The sequence below is a fragment of the Fusarium poae genome, chromosome 2, assembly GCF_019609905.1.
Source record: "Fusarium poae strain DAOMC 252244 chromosome 2, whole genome shotgun sequence".
Classification (NCBI taxonomy): domain Eukaryota; kingdom Fungi; phylum Ascomycota; class Sordariomycetes; order Hypocreales; family Nectriaceae; genus Fusarium; species Fusarium poae.
The window spans coordinates 3,467,114-3,492,064 of record NC_058400.1 but is presented as its reverse complement, the minus strand read 5'-3'; the positions used below and the strand labels follow the sequence as shown (position 1 = coordinate 3,492,064).

General features: G+C 49.0%; 9 protein-coding genes across 9 annotated transcripts; 5 read left to right on the top strand and 4 right to left on the bottom strand.

The window, feature by feature from the left end:
- Positions 1 to 292: 292 nt before the first annotated feature.
- Positions 293 to 2,293, top strand: FPOAC1_005052 (uncharacterized protein; the record flags this gene model as incomplete). The annotated part of the gene is made up of 1 exon (XM_044849583.1): positions 293 to 2,293. The coding sequence occupies one exon, from the start codon at positions 293 to 295 to the stop codon at positions 2,291 to 2,293; it is 2,001 nt and encodes a 666-aa protein (XP_044708293.1).
- Positions 2,294 to 3,271: 978 nt separating this feature from the next.
- Positions 3,272 to 8,408, bottom strand: FPOAC1_005051 (uncharacterized protein; the record flags this gene model as incomplete). Its single annotated transcript, XM_044849582.1, has 2 exons — positions 3,272 to 8,121; positions 8,174 to 8,408. 2 exons carry the CDS (start codon positions 8,406 to 8,408, stop codon positions 3,272 to 3,274), a joined length of 5,085 nt encoding a protein of 1,694 aa, XP_044708292.1.
- A 334-nt stretch (positions 8,409 to 8,742) lies between these two features.
- Positions 8,743 to 10,134, top strand: SLU7 (mRNA splicing protein; the record flags this gene model as incomplete). The annotated part of the gene is made up of 1 exon (XM_044849581.1): positions 8,743 to 10,134. The coding sequence occupies one exon, from the start codon at positions 8,743 to 8,745 to the stop codon at positions 10,132 to 10,134; it is 1,392 nt and encodes a 463-aa protein (XP_044708291.1).
- Positions 10,135 to 10,598: 464 nt separating this feature from the next.
- RPS9 (40S ribosomal protein S9) lies at positions 10,599 to 11,630 on the bottom strand (the record flags this gene model as incomplete). Its single annotated transcript, XM_044849580.1, has 5 exons — positions 10,599 to 11,010; positions 11,072 to 11,170; positions 11,249 to 11,314; positions 11,367 to 11,387; positions 11,623 to 11,630. The coding sequence occupies 5 exons, from the start codon at positions 11,628 to 11,630 to the stop codon at positions 10,599 to 10,601; spliced, it is 606 nt and encodes a 201-aa protein (XP_044708290.1).
- Positions 11,631 to 11,695: 65 nt separating this feature from the next.
- FPOAC1_005048 (uncharacterized protein) lies at positions 11,696 to 12,362 on the top strand (the record flags this gene model as incomplete). Its single annotated transcript, XM_044849579.1, has 3 exons — positions 11,696 to 11,731; positions 11,801 to 11,916; positions 12,032 to 12,362. The coding sequence occupies 3 exons, from the start codon at positions 11,696 to 11,698 to the stop codon at positions 12,360 to 12,362; spliced, it is 483 nt and encodes a 160-aa protein (XP_044708289.1).
- Positions 12,363 to 14,290: 1,928 nt separating this feature from the next.
- Positions 14,291 to 17,831, top strand: FPOAC1_005047 (uncharacterized protein; the record flags this gene model as incomplete). Its single annotated transcript, XM_044849578.1, has 5 exons — positions 14,291 to 14,325; positions 14,385 to 14,525; positions 14,582 to 15,069; positions 15,121 to 17,534; positions 17,745 to 17,831. The coding sequence occupies 5 exons, from the start codon at positions 14,291 to 14,293 to the stop codon at positions 17,829 to 17,831; spliced, it is 3,165 nt and encodes a 1,054-aa protein (XP_044708288.1).
- A 1,107-nt stretch (positions 17,832 to 18,938) lies between these two features.
- On the bottom strand, positions 18,939 to 19,396 carry FPOAC1_005046 (uncharacterized protein; the record flags this gene model as incomplete). The annotated part of the gene is made up of 3 exons (XM_044849577.1): positions 18,939 to 19,019; positions 19,089 to 19,286; positions 19,346 to 19,396. The coding sequence occupies 3 exons, from the start codon at positions 19,394 to 19,396 to the stop codon at positions 18,939 to 18,941; spliced, it is 330 nt and encodes a 109-aa protein (XP_044708287.1).
- Positions 19,397 to 20,704: 1,308 nt separating this feature from the next.
- On the bottom strand, positions 20,705 to 21,568 carry FPOAC1_005045 (uncharacterized protein; the record flags this gene model as incomplete). Its single annotated transcript, XM_044849576.1, has 3 exons — positions 20,705 to 20,823; positions 20,875 to 21,219; positions 21,274 to 21,568. The coding sequence occupies 3 exons, from the start codon at positions 21,566 to 21,568 to the stop codon at positions 20,705 to 20,707; spliced, it is 759 nt and encodes a 252-aa protein (XP_044708286.1).
- A 1,654-nt stretch (positions 21,569 to 23,222) lies between these two features.
- On the top strand, positions 23,223 to 24,081 carry FPOAC1_005044 (uncharacterized protein; the record flags this gene model as incomplete). The annotated part of the gene is made up of 3 exons (XM_044849575.1): positions 23,223 to 23,422; positions 23,478 to 23,740; positions 23,789 to 24,081. 3 exons carry the CDS (start codon positions 23,223 to 23,225, stop codon positions 24,079 to 24,081), a joined length of 756 nt encoding a protein of 251 aa, XP_044708285.1.
- Between the last annotated feature and the right edge of the window lie 870 nt (positions 24,082 to 24,951).

The following is a 24,951-nucleotide window of genomic DNA, read 5'->3' as shown; positions in this document are numbered from 1 at the left end:
TGGTCTCGGATCCAGTCTCACTCGCCCTCGAAAGTATCCAAGCAAAGGGGAAAAGAAGAATAACTTGACCGGGCCTTCCTTATCTCACCTTGCTCGACGTTACCAAATCAGGATTCAAGTCCACACCTCAACGACAATTGCTCAGTAGCGCCTGCACCAACAACATCCAGTCTTGAAGAAATCAACTAGAACAACTTCAACCGCCCTATGCCTTCCTAACGAAAAATCGATCCCCCACTACTCCTCCGATTTATTCCACGCTCCACTGCGACCAACCTTCTACGTGCCTTCCATGATTATGGCTGCGAGATTCACGCCCGAGGCTTTTCTGCCATCGGGCGGCTACGACTCTGATGCGGCTCTTTCCCTCAATAGCCACATTTCATATCACAATGCTTCCAGTTTCCCGTCTCCGCCCAACTCGTATCCTCGAGCCGGAACTCTTCGTCATCAATACCCACAGCACTATCTCGACCCATGTCAACCACACAACCAAGATTATAGTCAGAGTCAATTACAACGCGGCCGAATACCTCCAGCGAGTGCTCTACCGCTTCATCACAACGACTTATCCCCTCTCTCGTTAGACTCTTTACGGGCAGCCCAGTCCGTTCCGCCAAACAACCGGCGTCACCCACAGCAGGTCGATTCTTCCAACGCTTTTCACGGGCACCCTGTGTCTGTGTCTCCTACTCACGGAGGCCCGCCTCCTGCACACGAATTCCGCTTCCCTGCATCATCTACAGCTCCTCTACCCAACGTTGCCTCGTCTTCTGGCCTCGTTGGTGCGTCTTTATCGAGATCCGTTTCCGCAGACGCCGTGGCTGCTTCTCAATCTTCGCTGCATGTGGTTCAACGCCTCATGCAGCAAAACCAATCAATTCGTGAAGCCTGGGAAGCAGAACGAAATCATCTTGAAGCCAACCGTCGACGTGTCGAGGAAGTTTATCAAGAAGAGCGGATCATAATGGACGAGGTCCGGGAGAGTTGGGAGACTGAGAAAGAAGCCATGGCTCGAGAAATTGAAGAACTCAAGGAACGAGTTCATCGACTGGAAGGAGAAAACAGTGCTCTCAAAGCTGTCACAGCCCAAAGCATTCAGGTTACAGGCGTGGTTTCGCCTCTGGCGAGTCAGCGTGGTGGAAGCGGTGAGGGCTCCTTGGACAATTCCTACTTCCCTGCTCCACCAGGACGACTCATGTCAAGGGCACAAAATCCAACCATCCCGGTCGGTGTTTCCATGGCCGATGCGTCATCTCTTCCACCCGGCCTTGATGGTGCGTCTCGACGACCTCACTATTTCTCACCAGGTAGTGCTCGCGTGTCTCCCACAACACAACCCGAATCGTCGCCTTTTGTCCCTCTTGATCCCAGAATGCAAACACAAAATCCGGTAGCCAAGGACTTTCTTCCGTCCCCAACAGAAGACATGGCCACGCCTGTGCCAGTCATCGACGTGCAAGAAATCGACCCTAAGCTGGAAGGTATCCCGATCAAAGCCACTGCGGTCCAGAAATCCACATTCGCTGCCGGCGCATCTCCTCCCGAAATTGCAGCCTCTTCAGTGACGTCCCCTCCTGGACTCGCTACTGAAAACCTGGAGCAGTCTAGACAGCCGACAAACATCCGCGGCTCGTCCAAGGAATATACGTTACAAGTTCTTTCCGCTGTAGAATCTCGCCGACTCACAATGCACGCTGGCCACACCCCAAACCATTCCCTTTCAGTTTTCCCCAAAATCAACCCGACCGACCCAGCATCCATCATTGGAGAGGGCGCCACGCCAACTGTTGAAACAACTATCGATCTCGGTACAGCAGCTACTATTGTTGAAGAAGAGAAAAAAGACACCTTGCCTGTGCCCGTGCCGGAATCAAACGAAAGGCGCGACTCCAAAGTGTCGTTTATATCATTTACCGAAGAGTTAGACCCAAATGCACTAGACGTCATGATGGAACCCAGTGACGGCGATAAACCCCTTAAAGGTCCCCTCATGCTCAGAAATATGCCGGCCAAAGACGAACTCTTCTGGGAAGAAGTACACAAGAAACTAGAGCCCATCAGCCAAGGACAGAACGCTCTTCCGGCTGTTATGCAATCTCAGGAACCGGGGCCTACTGCTGGTCCTTCCGGGTTGAAACAGAGTGGTTCTGTCGGAGGTGATGGATCTGCCGACGTCCAAGCTGGTGTAGATGCTAGTGATGGCGAAACCGATGGTAAAGCCATCGAAGTTGATGTTCCGTTGAAATTGAAGAGTACGTCCAATTTTGGCGCCCCTTTCGGTGTTATGTAGGACAGCACCAGAAAAGGTGTAGGTGGTTGCTCCTCGACAACACCTCTCCGACTTTCAGATCCGTCATCGGGTACTCCCGTACGACTACCCACCACCACACCTACGGAGGATGATCTTGTCTCTACAACGCCGACCAGTCGGTGTCACACTCATGATGATGAAGTAATTACGCCCTGAACGCTTTTGAAGCTGTCTTGAACGCACGCTATGATTTACATGCAACGCCAGCGATGCATCCGTCTATCGATTTTTCGAATTGTCTCTTCACCTTGGTTTAGGTTTCGAACCAGGTTTAATGGCAAGCGAGCTTACATGCAATTTTGTGGAATAGGGGGCAAAAGGATGCACAAACATAGAATAGGAGTACCGGGGGCTGGTTACCAGACCTTTTGCGTTTGTTATTTAGGGATCATGGGTTTCTGCAAAATTATGGATGCAGCAGCGGAAACAGTAACGCGTTTACGAGCTTACGACAGGACGGCAGGTTCATTTGGAATTGTTTATGCAAGTCAAAGCATGGGAGGAGAACTGTGTTTGAATACCCGGCACACAGAAGGAAGTCTGTTTGAGCCATGAAATGATCAAGCGAGCGAAGGAGAAAAACAGGAGTTTTCGTTTTGGGAGAGACATCCGAGTCTGACGTAGTCTCATGAGCAGATGGGATAGATGAAAATCCCACAGGGACAGGAGTTGAGGGATGGGTTCATTAGCAAAGATCGATACAAGACTTCCAAGTACAATATGGGCAGCAGAAGCGTGCCTGACAATACAGCGTATGACATAAGAAATAATATATTGATCCCTTCATCGATCAACATGTGGAATCATCCCCTATCAAATACTGCGACTTTTGTTATCTGCTGTGATGTGTCTATAGTTTTCTCTAAGCTCACTATCCAATTCGCCTCGCAATGCAGATGAAGAATAAAGACTTGAAGTCAGAAATAATACACAGTTGCTTCCCCAACCTTTATGTTTTCACCAATCCAGCGATAACTTCTCAATATCCTCTACCAGGGATTGAATCACAGGCTGACTGGTATTCCGCACCCCTCTTGTCTTGCTGACTTGTTTCATACGTGTCCAAAACACAGGACAATCCTTGCTATCGCACTGAACATCCTCCACAGGCCCAACACCAGAGCAGCTACGACAGAGGGAGAGTATCTCCTGTAAACGATGCTCCTCGGTAGTCAATCGCGTCTGGAGCGAAAACAGCGCCAAGGGAATGTTTGTGCGACAGGCGGGGCAGAGAGGATTGTCTTCCTGTGAGAATTTGATGTTGCAGACAAGACAGTGCGTGGACTTCATGTACGATTCTAGCGTCGTCTTCTTGTTGCTTAGTGTAGTTGCATGGTGAACACGCTGCACCTTTGGCATCTCATCATACCACTGGCGCACATTTGCACCTACGAGATTAAAGATCCGTTCGAGAGGGGGTATAAGATTCTTGGAGATGTAGTACTCGGCATCCAGCTGCCACTGTGGATTACCGAGAAGCTCTTCGGGGGCAACACATCGATCGATAAGTCGAGCTCCTGGAGCACCACTGATGACAACGTAAGGAACTCTCTCGCCATACTGTGGTTCTGCGCGAGCATCCTGGAGCATGCGCTTGGTGCTGATGAGGGCACCAGCAGGCGGTGCGCCCTTGTCAGAATATGTGCCTAGACGAACTTCTTTCGCAAAGCAAAAGTCTTGAACTGACACATTGTTGCGCATGATCTTTTGGCATTGCTTTTGGAAGTACTCCTTTACCTGGCTGAGATCTGCTGTCTCGAATAGTAGACGGAGAGCCTTTTCCTCAATCATTTGTTCCGCGGGCGTACCATCACGGCGGACAGTCTCGATTCCCTTGGCATCAAACTCAGGCTTCACTTGGTCCTTGCTCTCGTACTTGTAACCGACATATCTTTTCTTGGCGAGGAGGACGCAAGGGTGGTAGACTTTTTCGAACTTGAGTTTGATCGGTCGTGGGTTCATCTCAGTGATCGCCTTGGAGATTTCGTTGCCAATGTCGAACGCTTCATCTTTCGTTCGACCTTTGAGGGAAATGAACAGACTATCAGTGTCGCCATACACAACCTCTGCGCCCCATTTCTCGACAGAATGGATATAAGCTATTGCTCTTTCAAGAGTCTCCCTGCCAGTTTGTACGATACTGTCCGCAATCTCCGAGCAAGGCATGCGGCCAGAGAAGGAAGCTGAAGTATAACCATAAGTGACGTTAGCAAGCAACTTGAGAGCAAGCTGTCGGTTGTTGAGAAGCTGCTGGAGAGTCTTGTCATCTTTATCTTGCTTCATGCCACTCTTAACCATGACTCGGGTTTCGAGGATCTCAGTTAGCATCTTGGCAAGGAGTGACTTGCGGATTTCCGTCTTTGCATACATCATACCATTTGGTGCGATGTTGATATAATCCTTCAAGAGTGTGAGAAGACCTTGCTGGCGTTTATACTCGGTGAAGCCCATCTTGCTTGTGCCTCTCCAATTAGTGACTCGGCCCAGAAAGGTCGAATAGCAATAATTGTAGGCGATCATGACACTTGGATAGAGACTCTGAAAGTCAAGGACTAAGAGGGGGCTGCTGTAGAAGGCGCTCTGTGGTTCCATGACAAGTGGCAAACACTCGAGAGCGTTCTGGCTGCCGACTTGTTTGCGAGTAGGCGACACGAGAAGAAAGTTCTCTGGCTTGGCGATCCTGAACATGATCGACTCTACCTTGAACTGCGATCCTCGCGAGAAAACCGAGAAGAAGTCTACGCCAAGGAGTCGAGCCTGTTCACTAGTTCTGGCAATCAATTCGTTGGCATCCAATATCTCAATATCGAGTTTGGTGCGGTTCTGGTAGTATTTCAACATCCTGCTGAGTTCTCGATGCTTGCCACTTTTGTACCAGCTTGTCAATGATTTCCAAGAGTAATGGGGTATCCGCCTATGGAGTAGATGCCACACGACGTTTTCCATCGTGTATTGAAGAAGATTGAGCTCTCCTCGCATTGCACGCCATACATTGACCATATGTCGACCCGTGACTCGAATCGTGGATGTGGTATTGAACCCCCATCGGTCGTTCTCTTTGCCGAATCTGCCATGCGACTCTGTTTTCATACGAGAAAACTCGTCACAGAGATTGTAGTCATATTTCAATCGCGCTCTCTCTATCAGGTAACCCCATGAGCTGCCATGAACTTCGTACCCTGTCAGGATATCAGGATCATGATTTCGCACAATTTCTACCATTCGGACCATAAGATCCAGTTCAGACGTTTCCTCGATAACATCGGCAGACGTCTGGCGCTGAACACGCTGTGTGAACTGGATATCATTAGATAATAGCAGCATCCCAGTCTGGACAGCCCCTGCTGAGTTCTGGCTGTCGGTAGAAGTTCCGTCGGACTTTATTGCCCAGAAAACACACTGGACCTCATCTTCTTCTGGGTTTGGCACGAAATTACCTCTTGTGTTCACATGAACCTCCAGACTCATGGTGCTCATGTATTGAACCTCGTGCTGAACGCTTGTCGCTTTCTTGCCTGGCGTGTACTTGAAACCGTGCTTATTCTTCGGCGTTGGCCCTTCGATCTGAGAATGATAGTGTCTATGCGTTGACGGTAACCCGGATCCGTCTGGCGTATTGGCTTTGCGCTCCTGTTCAAACCCCCAATCCTCGACCTCCTTATATGTGGGTGGAGGGGTTGCAAACTCCCAGCTCCTCCAAGAACATTCCTTTCTTTGTCGTTCATACTGGAGTTCAGTGGTGACCCTATCAAGAATTTCATATTTCAGACCGTAGGTAGCTGGTGATCTAGCTGTTGGGTCGAATTCGGGAAGAAATGGCAAAGTGTTACCTTCCAACCGGAACTCTTTTCCAGCGTACTCGCGCGTTCGACCAGGGACATCTTTCTCCTTACTGTAATATGCATCTTGATAGAGGACATCAGGGAGCATGTGTTCCTTTAAAGAGGAAACCACAGAAGCCGCAGAGGGGGGCAGAGAAGAAAACAAATGCACTTGCGGACTGGCGAACCTGCGCATAGCTTGCTGAATCTTAGAGTGTTGGCTATCATTCTCTGCTTCGTCTCCTCCAGATGATACCAAAGACGACGACAAAGTCATTTGGGAGGGTCCTGCCTCAGCAGGCAGAAAGCTGCTGGGATCGAAGGAGACATGTTTGGTGTGTCGGCCTCCATCGGTTTGTTGCGAAGCCGACTTTTGACTCAATTGACTAAGACGGAGCTTAGTGTTAGGATCGTTCTGATCTTTAACAGTAGGGAAATTCAGTTTCTGATTTGACCCTACAGCACCTTTGGATACAATGCTCTTGCTGATACCAGAAGGACCTTTTAGAATGGATGGTCCCCTGAAAGAAGATGTGACTGGGTTGTTTAGGCCTGTTGAAGGGATAGGAACCAAGACCATCTCGTCCTCATCGACCAATGGTTGCTCGTCAAATCTAAGCCTTTTATTGGACATTTGGACTGGTGGGAGGTCGGGCAAAGGCCGTTTGAGTTGTATTGAACTGGAGGATGTGTATTTCGGTGCGTCAAATGCGCGTCCGACCAGCCCGTAATCCTCAGCGTAATCAAATAAATCCGGACACAAGGGAATGCTAGGCAAATTACCAGAGGCCAGGCCACTTCGACCAACACCAAGGATTGATGACCAAAACGGCCTCAGACCTAGTTCGTCAAGGCCTATATCGAGCGCTGCGGCCTGTTCTGGGTCTCCTTCTGGTAGTTTACTTGTAGAAATACGGGAGCCTTCTGCAGCAGCTTTCTCCATCGCCACCAATGTTATGATGGCTTCTTCGTCTGAATCATCAGGCAAGAAGTCGTTGTGAGCCTCTCCAACTTGGCGGACTCTGCCTTCATCAACAAGAATGCTACTTCCCGGATCCTGATCGGGTTGCATGCCTGAGGGAAGTCCCAAAGCGAGTGCGAGTTTGGCCGGGAAAAGATCCTCAACCGACTCCAATACAGTGCTGACGTTTTCTTCATAGGGGTGAGGCTTTGCAAAGGTCTCAAAGGTAAGCTCGTCTCCATCAATGGAAATCTTCTCCTCTGAAATGAGATTCTGAATCTCAATTCGGTGCTCCTCCTCATGAATCCAGCTTTGAGGCTGTGAGTTGCGCGGATTGGCCGACATTGATACAAGAACCTCTGGCGGAAACGGACTGCTTCCTTCACTAGGGCCTTGCATTTTTTGTTTGCGTCGCTTGGTTTCGTCTTTCCAGAGACCAGCCATGCTGTAAACGAGCTTCATATCTGAGGGAAGGGGGTTGGCCCGCTCGGTAAAGTCATGATGGAGTGGTCTTTCTTTGACTCGATGTCTGTTGAGTATATCTTGAACACATATATCAACCTCAACTGAGCAGTGGCTGCTCCGAGGGAGTGCGGTTTCGTCGGTAATGTCCTCCTGTGGGATAGATTCGCTGTGCCAAAGATGTGAAGAATTCGTTTCTTCGTCATATTCAGGAACTGGGGACCGAAACCCTGTACTGGAAGACTCTAGATAGTCGCATCCATACAAATTGAAGTCCGTCATGAACTGAAGAAGGAATTGGAGATGTGCTTCGTACGGTTGGAACTTGTGCTTCATAATGACACCTTGCTGAAGGAGATCTGCTAACCGAGTCATAACGACGGGGTTGAACATATAGATCTTCAAGAAAAACCGATAACCGACATGAAAACCATAGAAGGGAATGCCCTTGACAAGGGTAATCCTCGCAACGAACCTGGCATTATCGTTCTTCTGATCTCTGCGGTAGCTCACAGCTAACGCATGGTCGATAGAGAGATGAAAACGATAGATGTAAGCACCGACTAGGGTAAGTCAGTAATTCACCGATAGATTAATAAGTACTGTTCAACAAACCTTCATCGGGAGATAAACCTCCTCCGTATTCCACGTACAAGTACGGGAACGCGCCATGAATATGGGCGCATACTTTCTGGCCCGTTTCAGTGGCTCCAAAAACGCGGACTATAGGAACTTTTGGACCTTTGGAAATCTGGGAAGGGCGTATATCATTGCGAAGCTGGGGGTCGTATTGTGTTGCTGTCGCTTGATAGTGGTCGATACAGTTCAGTCTGATCCGGAACAAGTCCATATTCTCCGGAGTTCGGATCCATCAGGGGCTCAAAATTATCTTTCAGGGAGCAGAATAACCAAACATCGCTGGAGTAACAATTTTAAGTAAGCACAGTTCTTTGATCTTTTGGGAATATCTTATTGAGACGCGTTTGCTATCCCTGTCGGCGATTTACAGACACGCGCCATCACGTGCCGATAAGCTCTTATCAACACAATTGTCTGCTCTCAGAGTTCCGCGATCTGCAACGACACAAGTATTGCCGCTTGTCTTTCTCTTGCATCTTCTCATCAATCGCATTACTTCGTTTGAATCAATTTTTGGCCGCCAAAAACCTCGCCGATCCATCAGGATGCCTGCCCCCCCTCCGAAACCGCCACCATCTGGCACCGGTGCGGGTGCCGCATCGAAGGAGGAGAACATCTATATCCCATCCTTCATCAGTAAGCGACCGTTCTACGCTGGCGATGAGGGCGACGACAACGATTACCTCAAGCATCAGCGTCGCGAGGAGAAAGATGAAAAGTCTCAATGGTACGATCGCGGCAGGAAGGCTGGTCCAGCGTCCACCAAATATCGAAAGGGCGCATGCGAGAACTGTGGCGCCATGACACACAAGAAAAAAGACTGTCTGAGCCGGCCGCGCGCAAAGGGCGCAAAATGGACGGGAAGAGATATTCAGGCCGATGAAGTAATTCAAGACGTCAAGATGGGCTGGGATGCTAAACGTGACCGCTGGAACGGCTATGACGCAAAGGAATACCGCAACGTAGTGGACGAGTTCAACCAGATGGAAGAGCTGCGCAAGCAAGCTACCAAGGGAGAAGTTGGCGATGAAGAAGCGGACGAGGGTGATAAGTACGCGGAAGAAAATGACATGAGCAAGCATCAGAGCACAGCTACCCGACAACTGCGAATACGAGAAGATACGGCCAAATATCTACTGAACCTCGATTTAGAATCTGCAAAATACGACCCAAAGACGAGATCATTGGTGGATGCCGGCGCAACAGCTGACAAGGCGGCCGATGTTTTTGCAGAAGAGGGCTTCATGCGATCGTCTGGTGATGCTGGTGCTTTCGAGAACGCTCAGCGCTACGCATGGGAGGCCCAGGAGAAATCCGGAGACACAACCCAGCATTTACAAGCCAACCCAACGGCAGGAGAGTTCTACCGGAAGAAGGAGAGGGAAGAGGCCGAGGCAAAGCGTGCGGAACGAGAGAGGTTACTTGCCGAGAAGTATGGTGGAAATCAAAAGGCCATGCCAGCTGCTTTAAGAAATATGGCTGTGACTGAGTCCGAGACATTTGTCGAATACGACGAAGCTGGTTTGATCAAGGGTGCACCCAAGAAGGAGGCCAAGTCAAAGTACGCTGAGGATGTCATGATCAACAACCACACCTCAGTATGGGGTAGCTGGTGGTCCAACTTCAAATGGGGCTACTCTTGTTGTCATTCATTCATCAAGAACAGCTACTGCACTGGAGATGATGGCAAGATGGCATGGGAAGCCGCTGAACGTCAACGCACGGGAGCCAATCTGATCGAGGCCAAGGAAGAAGAGCCAGAAGAGGCAGTCCAAGGGGATGAGCAAAAGGACAAAGAAGAGCAGCCGCAAAAACGTACAAGAGAAGAAATGATGAATGGGGTGACAGAAGAGGAGATGGAAGAGTTTAGGAAAAAGAGACGAGCGACGGATGATCCCATGGCTAAGATGCTGGGCACGGATGAGCTCTTGACATAGCCAGGCGTTCACTTAGAATTATAATTGATACATCATACCATTCAAGGTACTTGAAACATTGGTCATGGAGGTAAAGAGGACGAAGTGAGTAGGTTGGTTGATGTTACTAGGACCAGATTTGTTGAGCTTTTTGTTATTTTGTACCTTGAAGTTTAGAGGTCGAGTTTTCTGGCGTTGACTAGATAGATACGTCCACTTATTATGGCGGCGCAGATAACATTGGTGCATTCACGATAAGCAAGCGTAGTGGGTAGATGTCATGATTGGATTCATGTTCCATGGGATTCATATACACAGTGGAGAGACACCGGGAAGGTTTTGTTTGTCGTTATCCGGTGAAATCATTCCATTTTTATCCTCTGGCCAACGCCGCAAGCTATGAAGAGAATCCCCTTCCCATGAGTGGTATCCCATCACCAAGTGCCCTAGACAGGGAGAACCGCTTTTGCATTTTTTAGTTGCATTTACTCCTCGTCCTCCTCATCCTCGCCACCCTCACCGCCCTCGGCGGCCTTGGCCTTCTTTCTGCGGACACGGCCGGGACGGCCACCACCGAAGGGCGAGGTAAGAGCGAAGTCGATGTGCTTCTGGGAGTCGAGACGGACGATGAAAGAAGGAACGTTGACGATCTGCTTTCCGACTCGGATGTGACGCTGGCGGATCAGGACACGGGCGTGGTGGATAGACTTGGCGAGACCGAGCTTCCAGACACAGGTCTGGAGACGACGCTCAAGGAAATCCTCAATCTTGAGGGCCAGGACGTAATCCAGCTTCATGCGGGACTCGTCGAGAACACCGACACGGACGAGACGTCGAATGAGGGCATTGCCTTCGAAGAGACGCTTGGGGTCCTTCTCGTCGAGGGTAAGGAGCTGACTATTTGGTGTGTTAGAAAATTTTGGATCGGCGCACACCGAAAATGCAAAGGTTCTCATACCGGGCAGCACGACGGATCTTGGACAGAGTCAGACCGACTCGCCAGACCTCACGCTTATTGCGCAGGCCATACTCGCCGACGAGCTTAAGCTCGGAGTCACTATTATTATCGGTCAGTCTTGATTCACAATCGACTTAAACAGAGTCAAGCTCATGTTCAGTGGCCGGTGATACTGACAGTCGGGCAGACTCGAAGGGTCGGCGGGGGACACGAGAGGTCTTGGAGTGGGCGCGGGGAGGCATCCTGAAGTCTTTGTTAATTGAAGAACTTGGCGATATTCTCTGGCAGCACTTACTTGACTTGCTCCTTGGTGGTTCTGCGGGAGATGAACTTTCACGAGAGCCAAATCTTGAGGCAAAGCAAAATGTGCGAAGGAATTTGGCCGCCAATTCGTGATCACGTGTACTTGACTCAACCCTAAGTTTGGAAGGTGCGAGTGGGGTCCCACCCACAGTCGCCCTTGCCCTACTGAGAAAAAAAAAAACTTCGGAAAATCTGAGGTGCCGTCCCACAAGGCCGCTCCAGAAATCCAGAACACCAAAGCGACGGACTTCACCATCTCTTTCGCCAACCCACGACTACTAACCCCAACCCTCCCGCGACCGGCAGATCACACGATTCGAGATGGGTCACTCATACGGAAAGAGAGCGGGCACCCGCGTATGTTCAACCAGCGAATTGCGAATTTCGACGACGTCGGGGCATGAGACTGACGATGTGAAATTATAGTATGCCTTCAGCCGGGACTTCCGCAAGAAGGGTATGATTGCCCTGAACACCTACCTCCGACAGTACCGCGTTGGAGATATCGTCGATATTAAGGCGAACGGTGCCGTCCAGAAGGGGTAAGCAGCGCCCTTTTTACCAACATGCGACAAATCCTACGCGAAATTGCGGAACTTGGACGCTTTTTGGGAATCTTGTGGAAAATGTAGCAGGAGGGCTAACAATGGATTTCAGTATGCCCTTCAAGGTCTACCACGGAAAGACTGGTGTCATCTACAACGTCACCAAGTCTGCTGTCGGTGTCATCATCTACAAGCAGGTCAAGCACCGATACATCGAGAAGCGAATCAACGTCCGAATCGAGCACATCTCGCAGTCCCGATCTCGTGAGGATTTCCTCAAGCGTGTCAAGGCTAACGCCGAGGCCAAGCGTGAGGCCAAGGCCAACGGCACCGTCGTCCAGGTCAAGCGTCAGCCCCTTGGACCTCGTGGCGCCCACACACTGTCACTCTCCGAGAACCCCCCCATGACCGTTACCCCTCTTCCCTACGAGACCACGATCTAAAAGAAAAGATATTGCGGGGGTTGGTGGTGCTTGCTTCTATTTATTTGGGGTATTGCGTCCGGATGGGAAAGAATTCTGCATGGCAAGGGCTTGCCTTTTGATGTCTGTACGGCATAGGACCAGAAAAATGACATCGTTTGAAGCATGCCCCTTCTCTGTATTAGAAGATACCTCTGGTGAACTGTGACCGGCCCATATAGAAGGCCCGGTTATGACTTGGCGTAAAATGAACTGACGCTTCTCCCAACGTCCTTCCAATATGCTGTCTTGTAATCCTGGCATCAAGCAGAGTCTCAAAGTTTCATGTGAATGTTGTATTGTTGATGACCTACTATGTGATCAGGCGCTCTCCATGATATCTGTTTATTATGCAGTAGAACAATACGCAGCATCTCACCTACCAACACAATGCTGGACACTGATCGTCCTAGACTGATATGTACCGTCACGACTAGGTCGAACGACAATAAATAATTAAAACAGCACAAGTCGACATAAATGAAGAATTGGTTCTGGTCTTCAGTAACACTTTGAATTGTGTATTATTCATCATCCCATGCCAAAATTCTGGTGTTTATTTCGATGTCTTGTCACTTGCCAAACGATAATTACCTACCCTGTACATTCAACGACCTAATATCAGCATTCTGTAGCATCCATAACAGGACCAAGATATCAACCATTACTGCTTATACCTCCTCAATTGAAACGACCATACAGACGACATAAGTTAGTTTATCCTGAGATAGGTTACAAGTCAATATTCCCACTAGCACGTGATGTGCAGCTCAACTTTGTCAGTGCCAGTAATTCATCAATTGCACGGTATTCCTAGTGTTGAGGCTAATATATCATGTACATTGTCTCTTGGCCTCGATTATACCTTATGGACAGGTAAGTCTCGATCATACAGCGTTCGGTAGCTGTACGTGGTTTCAAAAGCCTGATACTAACTTGGCCCCTCACCCTTTCACATAGCATAAACATACTTAGATGGCATGTCCCATCTATATGCAATCTCTGTGTTGCATTTTGGCGAAACGTTGATCTTCAGAAGATTATAGTAGAGCTCCTGGATGATTATTAGTAAAGTGCCATAAAAGTATTAAATACAACTCTTACATGCATCAGTCTTTCTTACCATTCAGATTCATAAGATCTTTACTGTTTCATTGGCACTTTTATTTTCCAGCAAATGTTAGTTAAATCATGTTTTTGCTATTATACAGTCAGCAATCCTCGCTACTATTACCCTCCACACTTACTGATAACTATTACATTCAGCGGTTATACTGCATATTTGAAGCGATGGTTGACTGCAGTGTCAATATGGGATTACCTTCGTAGTTGTCCCATCAGCCCTGTGTAGGCACTCTTTGGACTTTTAGAGGGAAAGCAAACATTTGAAACCCAGCACTGAAGAAGGTACGATTAGATCTTTGCTCTTTACTGTTTTTAATACAACTTATTTAAATATACCTCGGTTCCGCAGACAACTCCTTGAGGGCCCTCATCTTCATGGAATCTACGGTGCCCCACAAAACAAGAATACGTACCCCATATGACGCTGCCCGTCCAGGCCCGGCCCAGCCACGAAAGCTACGGCATCGAATTGCAGCCAAGACGCCCAACAGTCGCCCGAACTTGTCAAGGCTGACGACGACCTCAAATTCTTGTCCTATGGAAGGGTCTGCTAATTAATTACCGTCCGAATCCTACTTTACCTATATCGATTGCCGACCAGTTACCCTCTGCCTAATTCATTTAGCTTGCGCGGCGTTGGGCTCGACGGGGAAATTGTCTCGTGATTTCCAGGGGTTCCAGCAGCACATTGCCTTTTGAAGCTCGCGACGAAGTCTACTATACAAACATCTTTACCTTGCATACATTAATAGCATCGCGGAGCTTGTCCGCAACCAATTGCAAACATGTCTGCAGCTGTGCGCGGTACTGAGCATACCAAGTCAGTGACACATCGCAGCGCTCGCTCTGGAAACACCAAGCTGACTCCATCATGCGCAGGTCTGACCAAGAGCTCGCCATCAACATCAAGAAAGCAACAAACGCCGAAGAGATCTCCCCGAAGCGTAAGCATGTTCGTGCATGCATTGTCTACACATGGGACCACCGGTCTTCCGCCGCCTTCTGGTCCGGCATCAAGGTGTATGTCTTACACGCATTCTATCATGTCAACTTTCACTGATCGAGCGCCCCAACAGTCAACCGATCCTCGCCGACGAAGTCCAGACATTCAAGGCCCTCATTACAATTCACAAGGTGCTCCAAGAAGGCCATCCTAGCGCCCTGAAAGAAGCCATGGCGAACCGCGCCTGGATCGATAGCTTGAACCGCGGTATGGGCGGAGGAGGTGAAGGCATGCGCGGCTACGCGCCTCTGATCCGTGAATACGTTTATTACCTCCTTGCGAAGCTCTCGTTTCACCACCAGCACCCCGAGTTCAACGGGACATTCGAGTATGAGGAGTATCTGAGTCTCAAGGCTATCAACGACCCCAACGAAGGCTACGAGACCATCAGCGACCTGATGGTGCTGCAAGACAAGATTGAGCAGTTCCAAAAGTTGATCTTCTCCCACTTCCGGAACGTGGGAAACAATGAGTGTCGCATTGCGGCTCTCGTGCCCCTTGTGCAGGAGAGTTATGGAATTTACAAATTCATCACAAGCATGCTTCGCGCAATGCATTCGAGTCAGTGATTCACCTACCTTCTTACGATCCTTAGGGTTAACATCTCTTTAGCCACCGGTGACGACGAAGCTCTTGAACCCCTTCGTGAGCGTTACAACGCACAACATTATCGCTTGGTTAAATTCTACTACGAGTGCTCAAACCTCCGATACCTTACCAGTCTCATCACCATACCTAAGCTTCCTCAAGACCCTCCAAATCTCTTGGCTGAAGATGATGACGCCCCTGCCCTTCCTGCGCGACCGAAGCAGGAGATTGAGCGTAAGCCATCTCCTCTACCTGAGCCCAAGAATGACGCCCCCGATGAGATGAACGAGTTTTGGAAGAGCGAGTTGGATCGTCAGAACCGAGAGTACGAAGAGCAGCAACGCATTCTTGAGCAGCAACAACAGCAAGCTCTCATGGCGCAGCAGCAGGCACAGATGCAAGCGCAGCGTGAGTTTGAGCAACAACAACAACAGCTCATGGAACAGCAGCAGCGAGAGCAGGAGGCGCTTATGGCACAGCAGGCCCAATGGCAAACCCAGGGGCGCCTTGCGGAGCTGGAGCGTGAGAACCTCAACGCACGGGCTCAGTATGAGCGTGACCAGTTGATGCTACAGCAATATGACCAGCGAGTCAAGGCTTTGGAGGGTGAGCTATCGCATATCCAAAACAGCCTTGGCCAGCAGATGAATAGCAAGGATGATCAGATCCGAGCTCTCCAGGAGCAGGTTAACACATGGAGGACGAAATACGAGGCGTTGGCAAAACTTTACTCTCAATTGCGGCACGAGCATCTCGATCTTCTACAGAAATTCAAGGCGGTTCAGCTCAAGGCAGCCAGCGCACAGGAGGCTATCGACCGACGAGAGAAGCTCGAGCGTGAGATCAAGACGAAGAACCTCGAGTTGGCCGATATGATCCGTGAGCGTGACCGTGCTCTTCACGACAAGGACCGCGCGAGTGGCAGCAGCAAGGATGAGGTTGAGAAGCTCAAGCGTGAGCTTCGTCTCGCCCAAGATAAGGCCGACAACCTTGAGCGCAGCAAGGGCAACGAGCTGTCGACAATGCTTTCCAAGTACAACCGTGAGATGGCTGATCTCGAAGAGGCGCTGCGTAACAAGTCGCGCCAGCTAGAGGACGCTCAGATGAACGTCCGAGATGGTAGCTCTGATCTTGAGCAGCTTCTGCGAGACAAGGAGGAGGAGCTTGAGGTGTACAAGGCCGGCATGGACCAGACACTCATTGAGCTCAACGAACTCAAGATGAGCCAGGGCGATACCGACAACGCTCTCGATGGTCAGATTGATGCGCTTATCATGTCGAACCTCGACAAGATCAACGATATTATTGACTCGGTTCTTCAGGCTGGTGTTGCGCGTGTGGATGATGCTTTGTATGAGTTGGATTCCAACATGCAAGCTGGTAACCAAAATGCATCTCCCTCTTACGTACTGTCACAGATCGAGAAGGCATCGGCCAGTGCTATGGAGTTTGCTACGTCCTTTAACAACTTCATCGCGGATGGTCCCAATGCGACACACTCTGACCTCATCAAAGCCATCAACGTTTTCTCTGGTGCAATTGCCGACGTGTGCAGCAACACCAAGGGCCTCACCCGTTTAGCTACGGACGACAAGAAGACCGACTCACTTATGAACGGAACCCGACAGCCTGCTATATCAGCGGTCCAGTTCCTCCGAGGCCTCCAGAGCTTCCGTCTGGAAGGCATGGACCCCCTGCAGAAGACCGATGTGGTCATCAACAACAATAACGATGTCCAGATGAACTTGCAGAAACTCAACAAGCTGGTTGAGACATTCGCTCCAGGCTTCGGTCAGCTGGCCAATAAGAAGGGAGACTTGGGCGATCTCGTCGATTCAGAACTCAGCAAGGCTGCGGATGCCATCGCAGCTGCCGCTGCACGACTGGCCAAGCTCAGGAACAAGCCTCGTGACGGCTACTCAACCTATGAGCTCAAGGTAAACGATTCGATCCTGGATGCGGCCACGGCGATCACCAACGCCATTACGCAACTGATCCAGGCGGCCACTGTGACACAGCAGGAGATCGTCCAGGCGGGACGTGGATCGACGTCCAGGACAGCGTTCTACAAGAAGAACAACCGATGGACGGAGGGTCTCATTTCTGCTGCCAAGGCAGTGGCGTCGTCGACCAACACTCTGATTGAGACAGCAGACGGTGTCATTTCTGGCCGCAACAGTCCAGAGCAGCTCATCGTGGCCTCGAACGATGTGGCTGCCTCGACCGCCCAGCTCGTCGCTGCAAGCAGAGTCAAGGCAGGGTTCATGTCCAAGAGCCAAGAAAAGCTCGAGCAAGCCAGCAAGGCCGTGGGTGCCGCTTGTCGAGCATTGGTGCGCCAGGTCCAGAGCCTGATCAAGGAGCGCAGCCAAGAGGACGACCAGGTAGACTACACCAAGCTTGGCGCGCACGAGTTCAAGGTGCGGGAAATGGAACAGCAAGTAAGTTTAGAAACAGTTTCCTGTCATTTGTTTGCCAATCTTTTCGCTCTCGTGTCTCATACCACGCCCCACTCCTATCTCCGATTCCCCTGTTCCCCCCCTCACAAAGGTCATTCCCGGACCTGTGCGAGCGCAACGGTTTCTATATCCGGCAAAGTTCCGATTAGCTTCTCGTGTAAGATCAGTGACTGACAAGCCACCAACAAATAGGTCGAGATCCTCCAATTGGAGAACGCCTTGGCATCGGCTCGTCATCGTTTGGGCGAGATGCGGAAGATCTCTTACCAGGAAGAGTAAGGGCGCGAATGTGGGCTTGCTGACAGGTATTTGTGGTATCCGGGGCCAAGAGTGTTCCGGGCTGGCCTCATCATCTTGAGGTAGATGCTTCAATTAAGACATTTAATCGCAGGGATTCTTGCATAATCTGACGGAGTTCTGTATCATTTACCAATTATCGCCAATTCCTTTACTATGAATTGGAATCTATGATGCTTCTGCAAAAGTGAATGTCGGAGTACCATGGGATTGAACGCCCGGTAATGCCATGTTCATCATCCGTCATCGACCTGTTGTGTAATTAAACCCCAGTGCCGTTCTTGGCCTCACCCAAGGAACCAATTAAAAGAAACCATGGTAGTCTGGGAAAAAAAGGATGAAACGCAAACGCAGAGACAAAGTTCAGCCCTTGCAGAGTGTTAACAAGATGTTTCGCATGGGACTTGGCCAAGGGATAGAACGCTTTCTTTCGCGACGCGAGTAGTAACGCGAGCTACTGAATTACAGTAGTGATAAGCTCAGAGACGGACTGCCCGTAACCGTAACCGTAAATCGCTCGTACAGTGCCGGAAGTCTAAATTTGACAGCTTAGAGTAAAGTGTCCGGCCTAAGACTATGACGGGGAAGAGTGGTATGCTAGACAAGAATGGGATAGGTCAGTGGGTTATGCGCTTTCCGAATTCTTGGATCTTCTGTACATACCTTGACTCCCTTATTCCCTCAATTGCTGGAATTTAACCCTGAGATCTTTGTATGCACATAGTATCTAGAGCGTTAACTTCCATTAAGAACCTGAGTCTGGTGGCGCTTTGAACTGGATGATCGTTATGTCCGGCTCCGCGACCCTTTAATGTAGCCAGAACAGTCAAATTACATTTCTGTGTCTTTTCTTTTTCCATGCAGACGACGTAGATAGCGACAGCCATGTTTTACGTTCCTGACCCATGCAGACAAGCCATGCCCGGTAGGGCACCAGTCGTAGTGTTCGTGGCTGGCGTAGGCTGTATGGAGGGAACTCGCGCTCGCGCAGATGCAACGAAACAGACGATGCCTGGCGGTTTCAAGATGACGAACGCTTCTCAAGCGGTGGTGCGACCACGAAGGTAGTCCATAAAACCTACTACCTATCTAGTCTAGACGACGGGACCGCAATGCTGTACTGTGCAGTACTGTACATGCGGGGCCAAGATGTGCTTCTAAAGCAAGCCTCTGGGATGGTTAGCGGTAGCCCCTTTGCTCAAGGAGACGGGAGACTGGAGGCCTATGGTTCATCCATACCTTGGCAAGCTTGGCCTTCTGAAAGAAGGCAGGTGAAGTGTGTATCGATAGAAAGACTGGCCGGTCAAGCCCGTACCAGGTAGTCTGGCCACTGATACATGGGCAGAAAACATGCCAAGGCCACAAGGTCCAACTATGCCTATCAGCCCGGTCCCTGGTACGTCGAGCTACTTGATGCAACCCTTTCATACATCCATGCTATTTCCGTTTTAGACCTCTTCGATGTTGGAGAGTAGGGCTGAGGAGGGATCACGGACCAGGAACGTAACTGAAGTGGGCGATGATTGCGAGCCTGGAGGACTGGTCATGCATGATTGACGATTTGTGAAAAACGTAATTGATGGAGATACCAGTGTAATTGATATCGATTGATGCATAGTAGCCGTAATCGAGACATTCATCGGATAGCGTACACTCAAGTCATCAGCTGAGAATCCCGCTGGTATCGGGACTTTGACGTCCATGCATTAGTAGGTACCCATGCCTGGAAACCCTGTGCTGGACCATTTTTGTCACATTTGCTTGTAGGGGTCTGGACTTGCTTGTTCCTCCAGGGGCTGATCCACCTTACCACAATGGGCTAGACTGATAGGGGTCTGCTCATCAGTCTGTGCTCACCTACCTACTAAAATCGGGCTGCCGGGTACGTAGGTACTTTTCTGTTCTTTGTGGTCCCACGAGCAATGCACCTCGGTGTTTACTTGAGCTGCAGTCAGTTCGTTGCCCAGCGACAAAAATGCAATGGTTGCACTGGCAGTCAACTGTCAGTGTCAGCCGAGACAAAAAAACCCGCCAACAGTAGAATATGATTTTGGAGTCGAGTGTGTTGGAGCGCAAGGGACGACAGAATTTGGGCAGACGTGTGTGTGCCTGCTGCAACATCATGGTGGTGTCTGGAACGTCTAGGTTCAAGGCTCACGAGCCTATCAGCAGATGGACTCCAACATGGTAGGCACCCAAGTAGTCTAGCTCTTGTGTAAGGTAGTTCAAAGCGGAAACATAAAAGTACATACCTTGGTAGATGAAATCAGGCCAGTCAAATCACCGTAGTGTCACACTGAGCCAACGGCAAGGCCAGGCTAACAGGCTCATCAACATCCATGTCCTCAGATCCTGACGATCGCCAAGTGACTAGTGTCCCACGCCCCTAGCTGTCAAACACTCCGCTCTGCCCCACAGGGGAATGCGCCGTGCAAAACATAATTTGGACCTCAATGAGTGCTGCTATATTATATCTTGTAAAATTCCCGGCCTGTTCAGTCATTTCCCCTGAATGACCATAATGATAAATAACCTGGATAATTATCGAACCTCTTTTAACCGAGCTATTCCGTGAACTCGAGAATATCAGCCTAGAAGCTGTTAGGAGGGGATGGGATGATTCCCAAAATGGAGTTCATGCATAATATTGCGCTACATGAATATATCGCTAGACTAATAAAGCGCAGTTCGGAGTTGAATATTTTAACATCCTGTTGTTACACATTGGTTGCATGGAGAACTGTGTTGAGGTACTTGATGATCAAGTCCGATTGTCCGATTGTCCCATTTTCGCAACTTTCAATCTTGTACCTCGTCATCCTTCATCAAGGACAAGATATCCAAGTGTATCCCAGTCAAATGCTCTCAGAGAAAGAGTTCCAGTGAGGGCTGATATCAGCCTCATCGTCATTTCCATCATGAAGCATGATCGGGTTGATGCCACCATGGGCCGAGTCATCCACATTCTGGAAAGCTATTAGAAGGTGAGTAAGTGTCTTTGCCTAAGTTAAGTGGACGGACTTACCAGTAAAATCACCCGGTTCAACTCCAGCCATGTTCAGCGACTGCATGTTGTGAAACGATCCTACATCCGACACAATCGTCTCATTGTGCTCTTGCGCCTGGCTCTGAGGCTGTGCTTGGTCGAGCATTGAGATGGAGAAATCGCCAGCTTCGGGAAGCTGAGCATCGATGGGACCTGGGAATACGCCAGACTGACGGAGAGGGGCACCTGTTGCCATGATGTGGTTGGCGTCCAATATCTGGTTGTACGTCTGGGTAAGGGACGCCACCTCCTCAGCCCGGTTGCCAATATTCGAGACAGGAGGAGTCCATTCTTGGAGACCACCATCAGTGAGCGAAGCCACAGCTTTCTTCATTAGTCGAGAAGTCGGAGATGTTATCAAAGAAATCAATTGCTTACCTGTTGGGTAGCCATACACATATTGCCAACATTGGTTATTGACCGTATCAGGGTTGGTGCCAATTTGGACAGTGGTAGTAAAGACTGCACGGCGGTTTACGTGGTAGGCGACCACTATCGTGTTGTAGTGTTGAGATACCAGCTTCCAGCGGCCTCCAGAAATAGGAGCCAGATGGTTCAACGCTGACCCGTTCAAAATAGCGTCAATGTCATGCTTTGTAGCTTTGGTAGGCATAGCAGGGCCATTCTGAGGCGGAAGAGGAGTTCCAGTTTGGGGTTGAGACTGAGACTCCATTGCTGAAGTGTGTAAAGAAAGAGAAGTTTGAAATGCAAGAAGCACAAGAGCGATATGGAAACCGGTGTGTAAGGTGTGTGAGCTGGGAGAAGAATGTTTACTGCGCTGTGGCAGAAACAGAGAAGATTGAATGCCGGGAATGGGGGGTCTAGAAACTTCACGCCCATCATAGCAAACCACGCCAACGCCAATTCCGAATTTGGGGCTGGTGTATGGGTAACGTGGAAGCGCCGCCAGGTCTTGGCACTGACAGAACCATACTATTACTGGCAAGCACTCTGGCGCCATTTGACTGTACGAAATTCACTAGACATGTCCCAGAGATGTAAGTTCTGTTAATAACAAGTCCTATGTTTGCAAGAAAAGCTCCCATGAAACAAGTTTCTCTTCTCAAAACCTCATATACTGTTCTAGCTATTTAGTTACACTACTTTTCAGACTTCAAAATAAATTAATTTATCAAATGATATATAAAATATAACCAAGTTCTGAAACTCATGATGGATGTCATATATTATAACCAGTATGAACCCTAGCTTCAGCAATTGTAGCTCATGTTGAAATACAGATTTAATAAACAATAATGAGAGACACACGAATCTAAACATTAATTAGGAACTTCAGTTCTTCAGCGGCACTAGGTTAAGTCCATCAACTATGACTTGGAAGCTTGTTGAACAACCCTGAAGAAGGAATTGAAATTATCAGCTCAAGTTCTAAGTATAGAATGATAATGGACTTTACAGCAGTGCCACGTATATATAGCCATGAGTATACTAGATAGTAGGTTTATCAAAAGAGATTTTACAGAAGACACTGGTAATAATAAGAAATTAACGTAACAAGTTACACATTATTAAATACCACCTGATTTAACTAAATAAGAGATTCAAAAATGATATTGTAATATAATAAGATAGTTATACTGCCGGGAAAATAACTTACAATAATAAATGTAGTTTGAGGAGAGAGACATACTACAGTCTACACTAAGTTAGTTTATAAACTTGTTCTATAAGTAGAGCTTGAAGGCGAACTGCATTCAGGATAGAAATTATGTTCACAGTATTAAAAGATATAAGAAGAATAATCATGTCTACTTAAAATAAAAACTAGCTATTTCTAACAATGGCGCTCATTTTGTTTCAATATAAGTAATGCCAATTCTCAGATAAGCTTAGTTGCATTTCTGAGTATACTCTTTTGCATGCCAAGTCAGCTCACCCTTGGATCCCGTTCCGCAATTTCACAGTGTTTACTTGAAGCCCTTTAATCGCACGGGCCAGGACATAAACAAAGAAAACATGGGGGTAGGAGAACGGGAGGAGAATGCTAGAAAGATACGTACCATCTGACACTTGCTCGCAGTGCACGCCACTGCTACTAGGTTAGTACCTTAGTACCTAGTAGGTAGACTGCCCCACTTACGTGCATCAATAAGTCATTCAGGGCGTTTACCCAGTTCAGGTGTTTGCAACTGTCAGTGCTACTACAAATTTCCATTGAGAATGCTCATGTAGTTTTCTTTTTTCTCCTTCTCACACCAAAATCATTTGTGATCTTCTTCTTTCACTTACTAGCCTTCCCCCGAAGAAGATTTCTTCCAACTTTCAGAACACCAACAGGACCAGCTCAGACCACAACAATCTTCACCATGAGCACCCTCATCCTGATGGGCCAGGCGTCTATCGCTCCCTCTGTTTACCAATCTGGGTGGACTACCGAGCACATTGACAGCGTCTTTCAGTTACTCCTGCCTAGGGAGAAACAGAACCTCAAGTTTGTCGAAATCTCTACCGAACTCTATGGGCAGATGGATGAAGGTGCCAGAGCTGCTATCGCCAACCTCTTCATGTGAGCTCTCTTGTCTTGAATGTATTCACTTTTGTTTGCTCATTTTCTTCTCCAGGGTTGAGTTCGGAGAGTCCGTTCTCTACGCTCGTGACAACGAGAAGGGTTGTTGGTACCTTGGAGTTCCCCGTGATTTGGTCGCTGATGGCGGAATGCTCTTGACTGCTCCTGGTGCTCCCGAGACGATTTATGCCCAGCGCCCTGAGCTTTCGATTCCCCGTCCCCGCATCCCACGACCCCCCAATGCTTACATCCTTTACCGCAAGGAGCGTCACCAGATCGTCAAGGGAAAGCGTCCTGGTATCACCAACAATGAGATTTGTGAGTAGCATGTGCCATTCTACTGGACGACCACTGACCCTTGTGCAGCTCAAGTTCTTGGCCGATGCTGGAACGCGGAGACACCTGACGTTCGCCGTTACTACAAGAAGAAGGCCGACGAGATCAAGGAGGAGCACAAGCGTCTCTACCCTGATTACCAGTACCGCCCTCGCAAGTCTTCTGAGCGACGCCGCCGCCAGCACCCTCCCCACACTGTCCCTCATGTGTCCAGTGCTCAGCCTTCAGCTCCCGCTCAGCCTGTTCATCAGCCTCAGTTCTCTGGCCCTGCTCAGATTGTAGCACCTGCTCTGTTTGCTACTGCTCTGTCGAACGACGTCTAATTGATTGACGACCTCCTCGACTTAATAAGCAAGCACAAACGTCCCGCTCAGGCCTAACGCTTTGTTTTCGATCGGAATAGAGTAAGTTGCCTCGGGGTGGACGCAGAATGATAGCTAACATTATTCAGTTGTACAGAGGATGGACGACCACTGATCTCGGTTGATGGAATTTTAGGACAAGGACATGAGGTGGTACTGTTTTCATGGATTTGATGATACCCATAGTTACACATCGTTGCTCTGGTTCTTTGTATAATGAGTCTCCTGGGTCTGCGGACTAAGGAACAACACCAGCGACAACGGTGCTAGCACAGCTTGTAACGCACTTGCTCTGTTTACTGTTACACTGATTTATGGTAAAAAGGTTGCTATTAATATCAATGGCTAGCCGGATACATAGATACCCTGCCCATTGACAACAATATACGTTGTCTCGTGGTGGAAATTAATCGAGGTCAATCACTAGACTCTCACTCGTTTGCCATGCCATTTGTGAAATGTCTACCTCGGATTCAAAATCACAACACTGGTGAAAATCATGTTATACTACTTGAACATGTTCTATTATGATCTATCTTCTCTTGCTTTCAGTCTTCTCTACAACTGACTACTACCCTACTCTTATGCGAGTATAAATATGTGCATACGTAACTACTCACTCACCACGAACAACCTAAACATGCTCCCAAGACTACGACACGTAGTTTACCCAATTATGTATATGTCCAGAACATGCAGCAGAGGTACTGCTCACGTCAACAGCTCAGTCACGAACCACTCCAATCACTGCTCCAGATGAATGTACCACAACGCCACTCCGAGTTCCTCTCCTTCTCCCCCGACGGTCCCAGTGGACGCGGGCAAATGTAA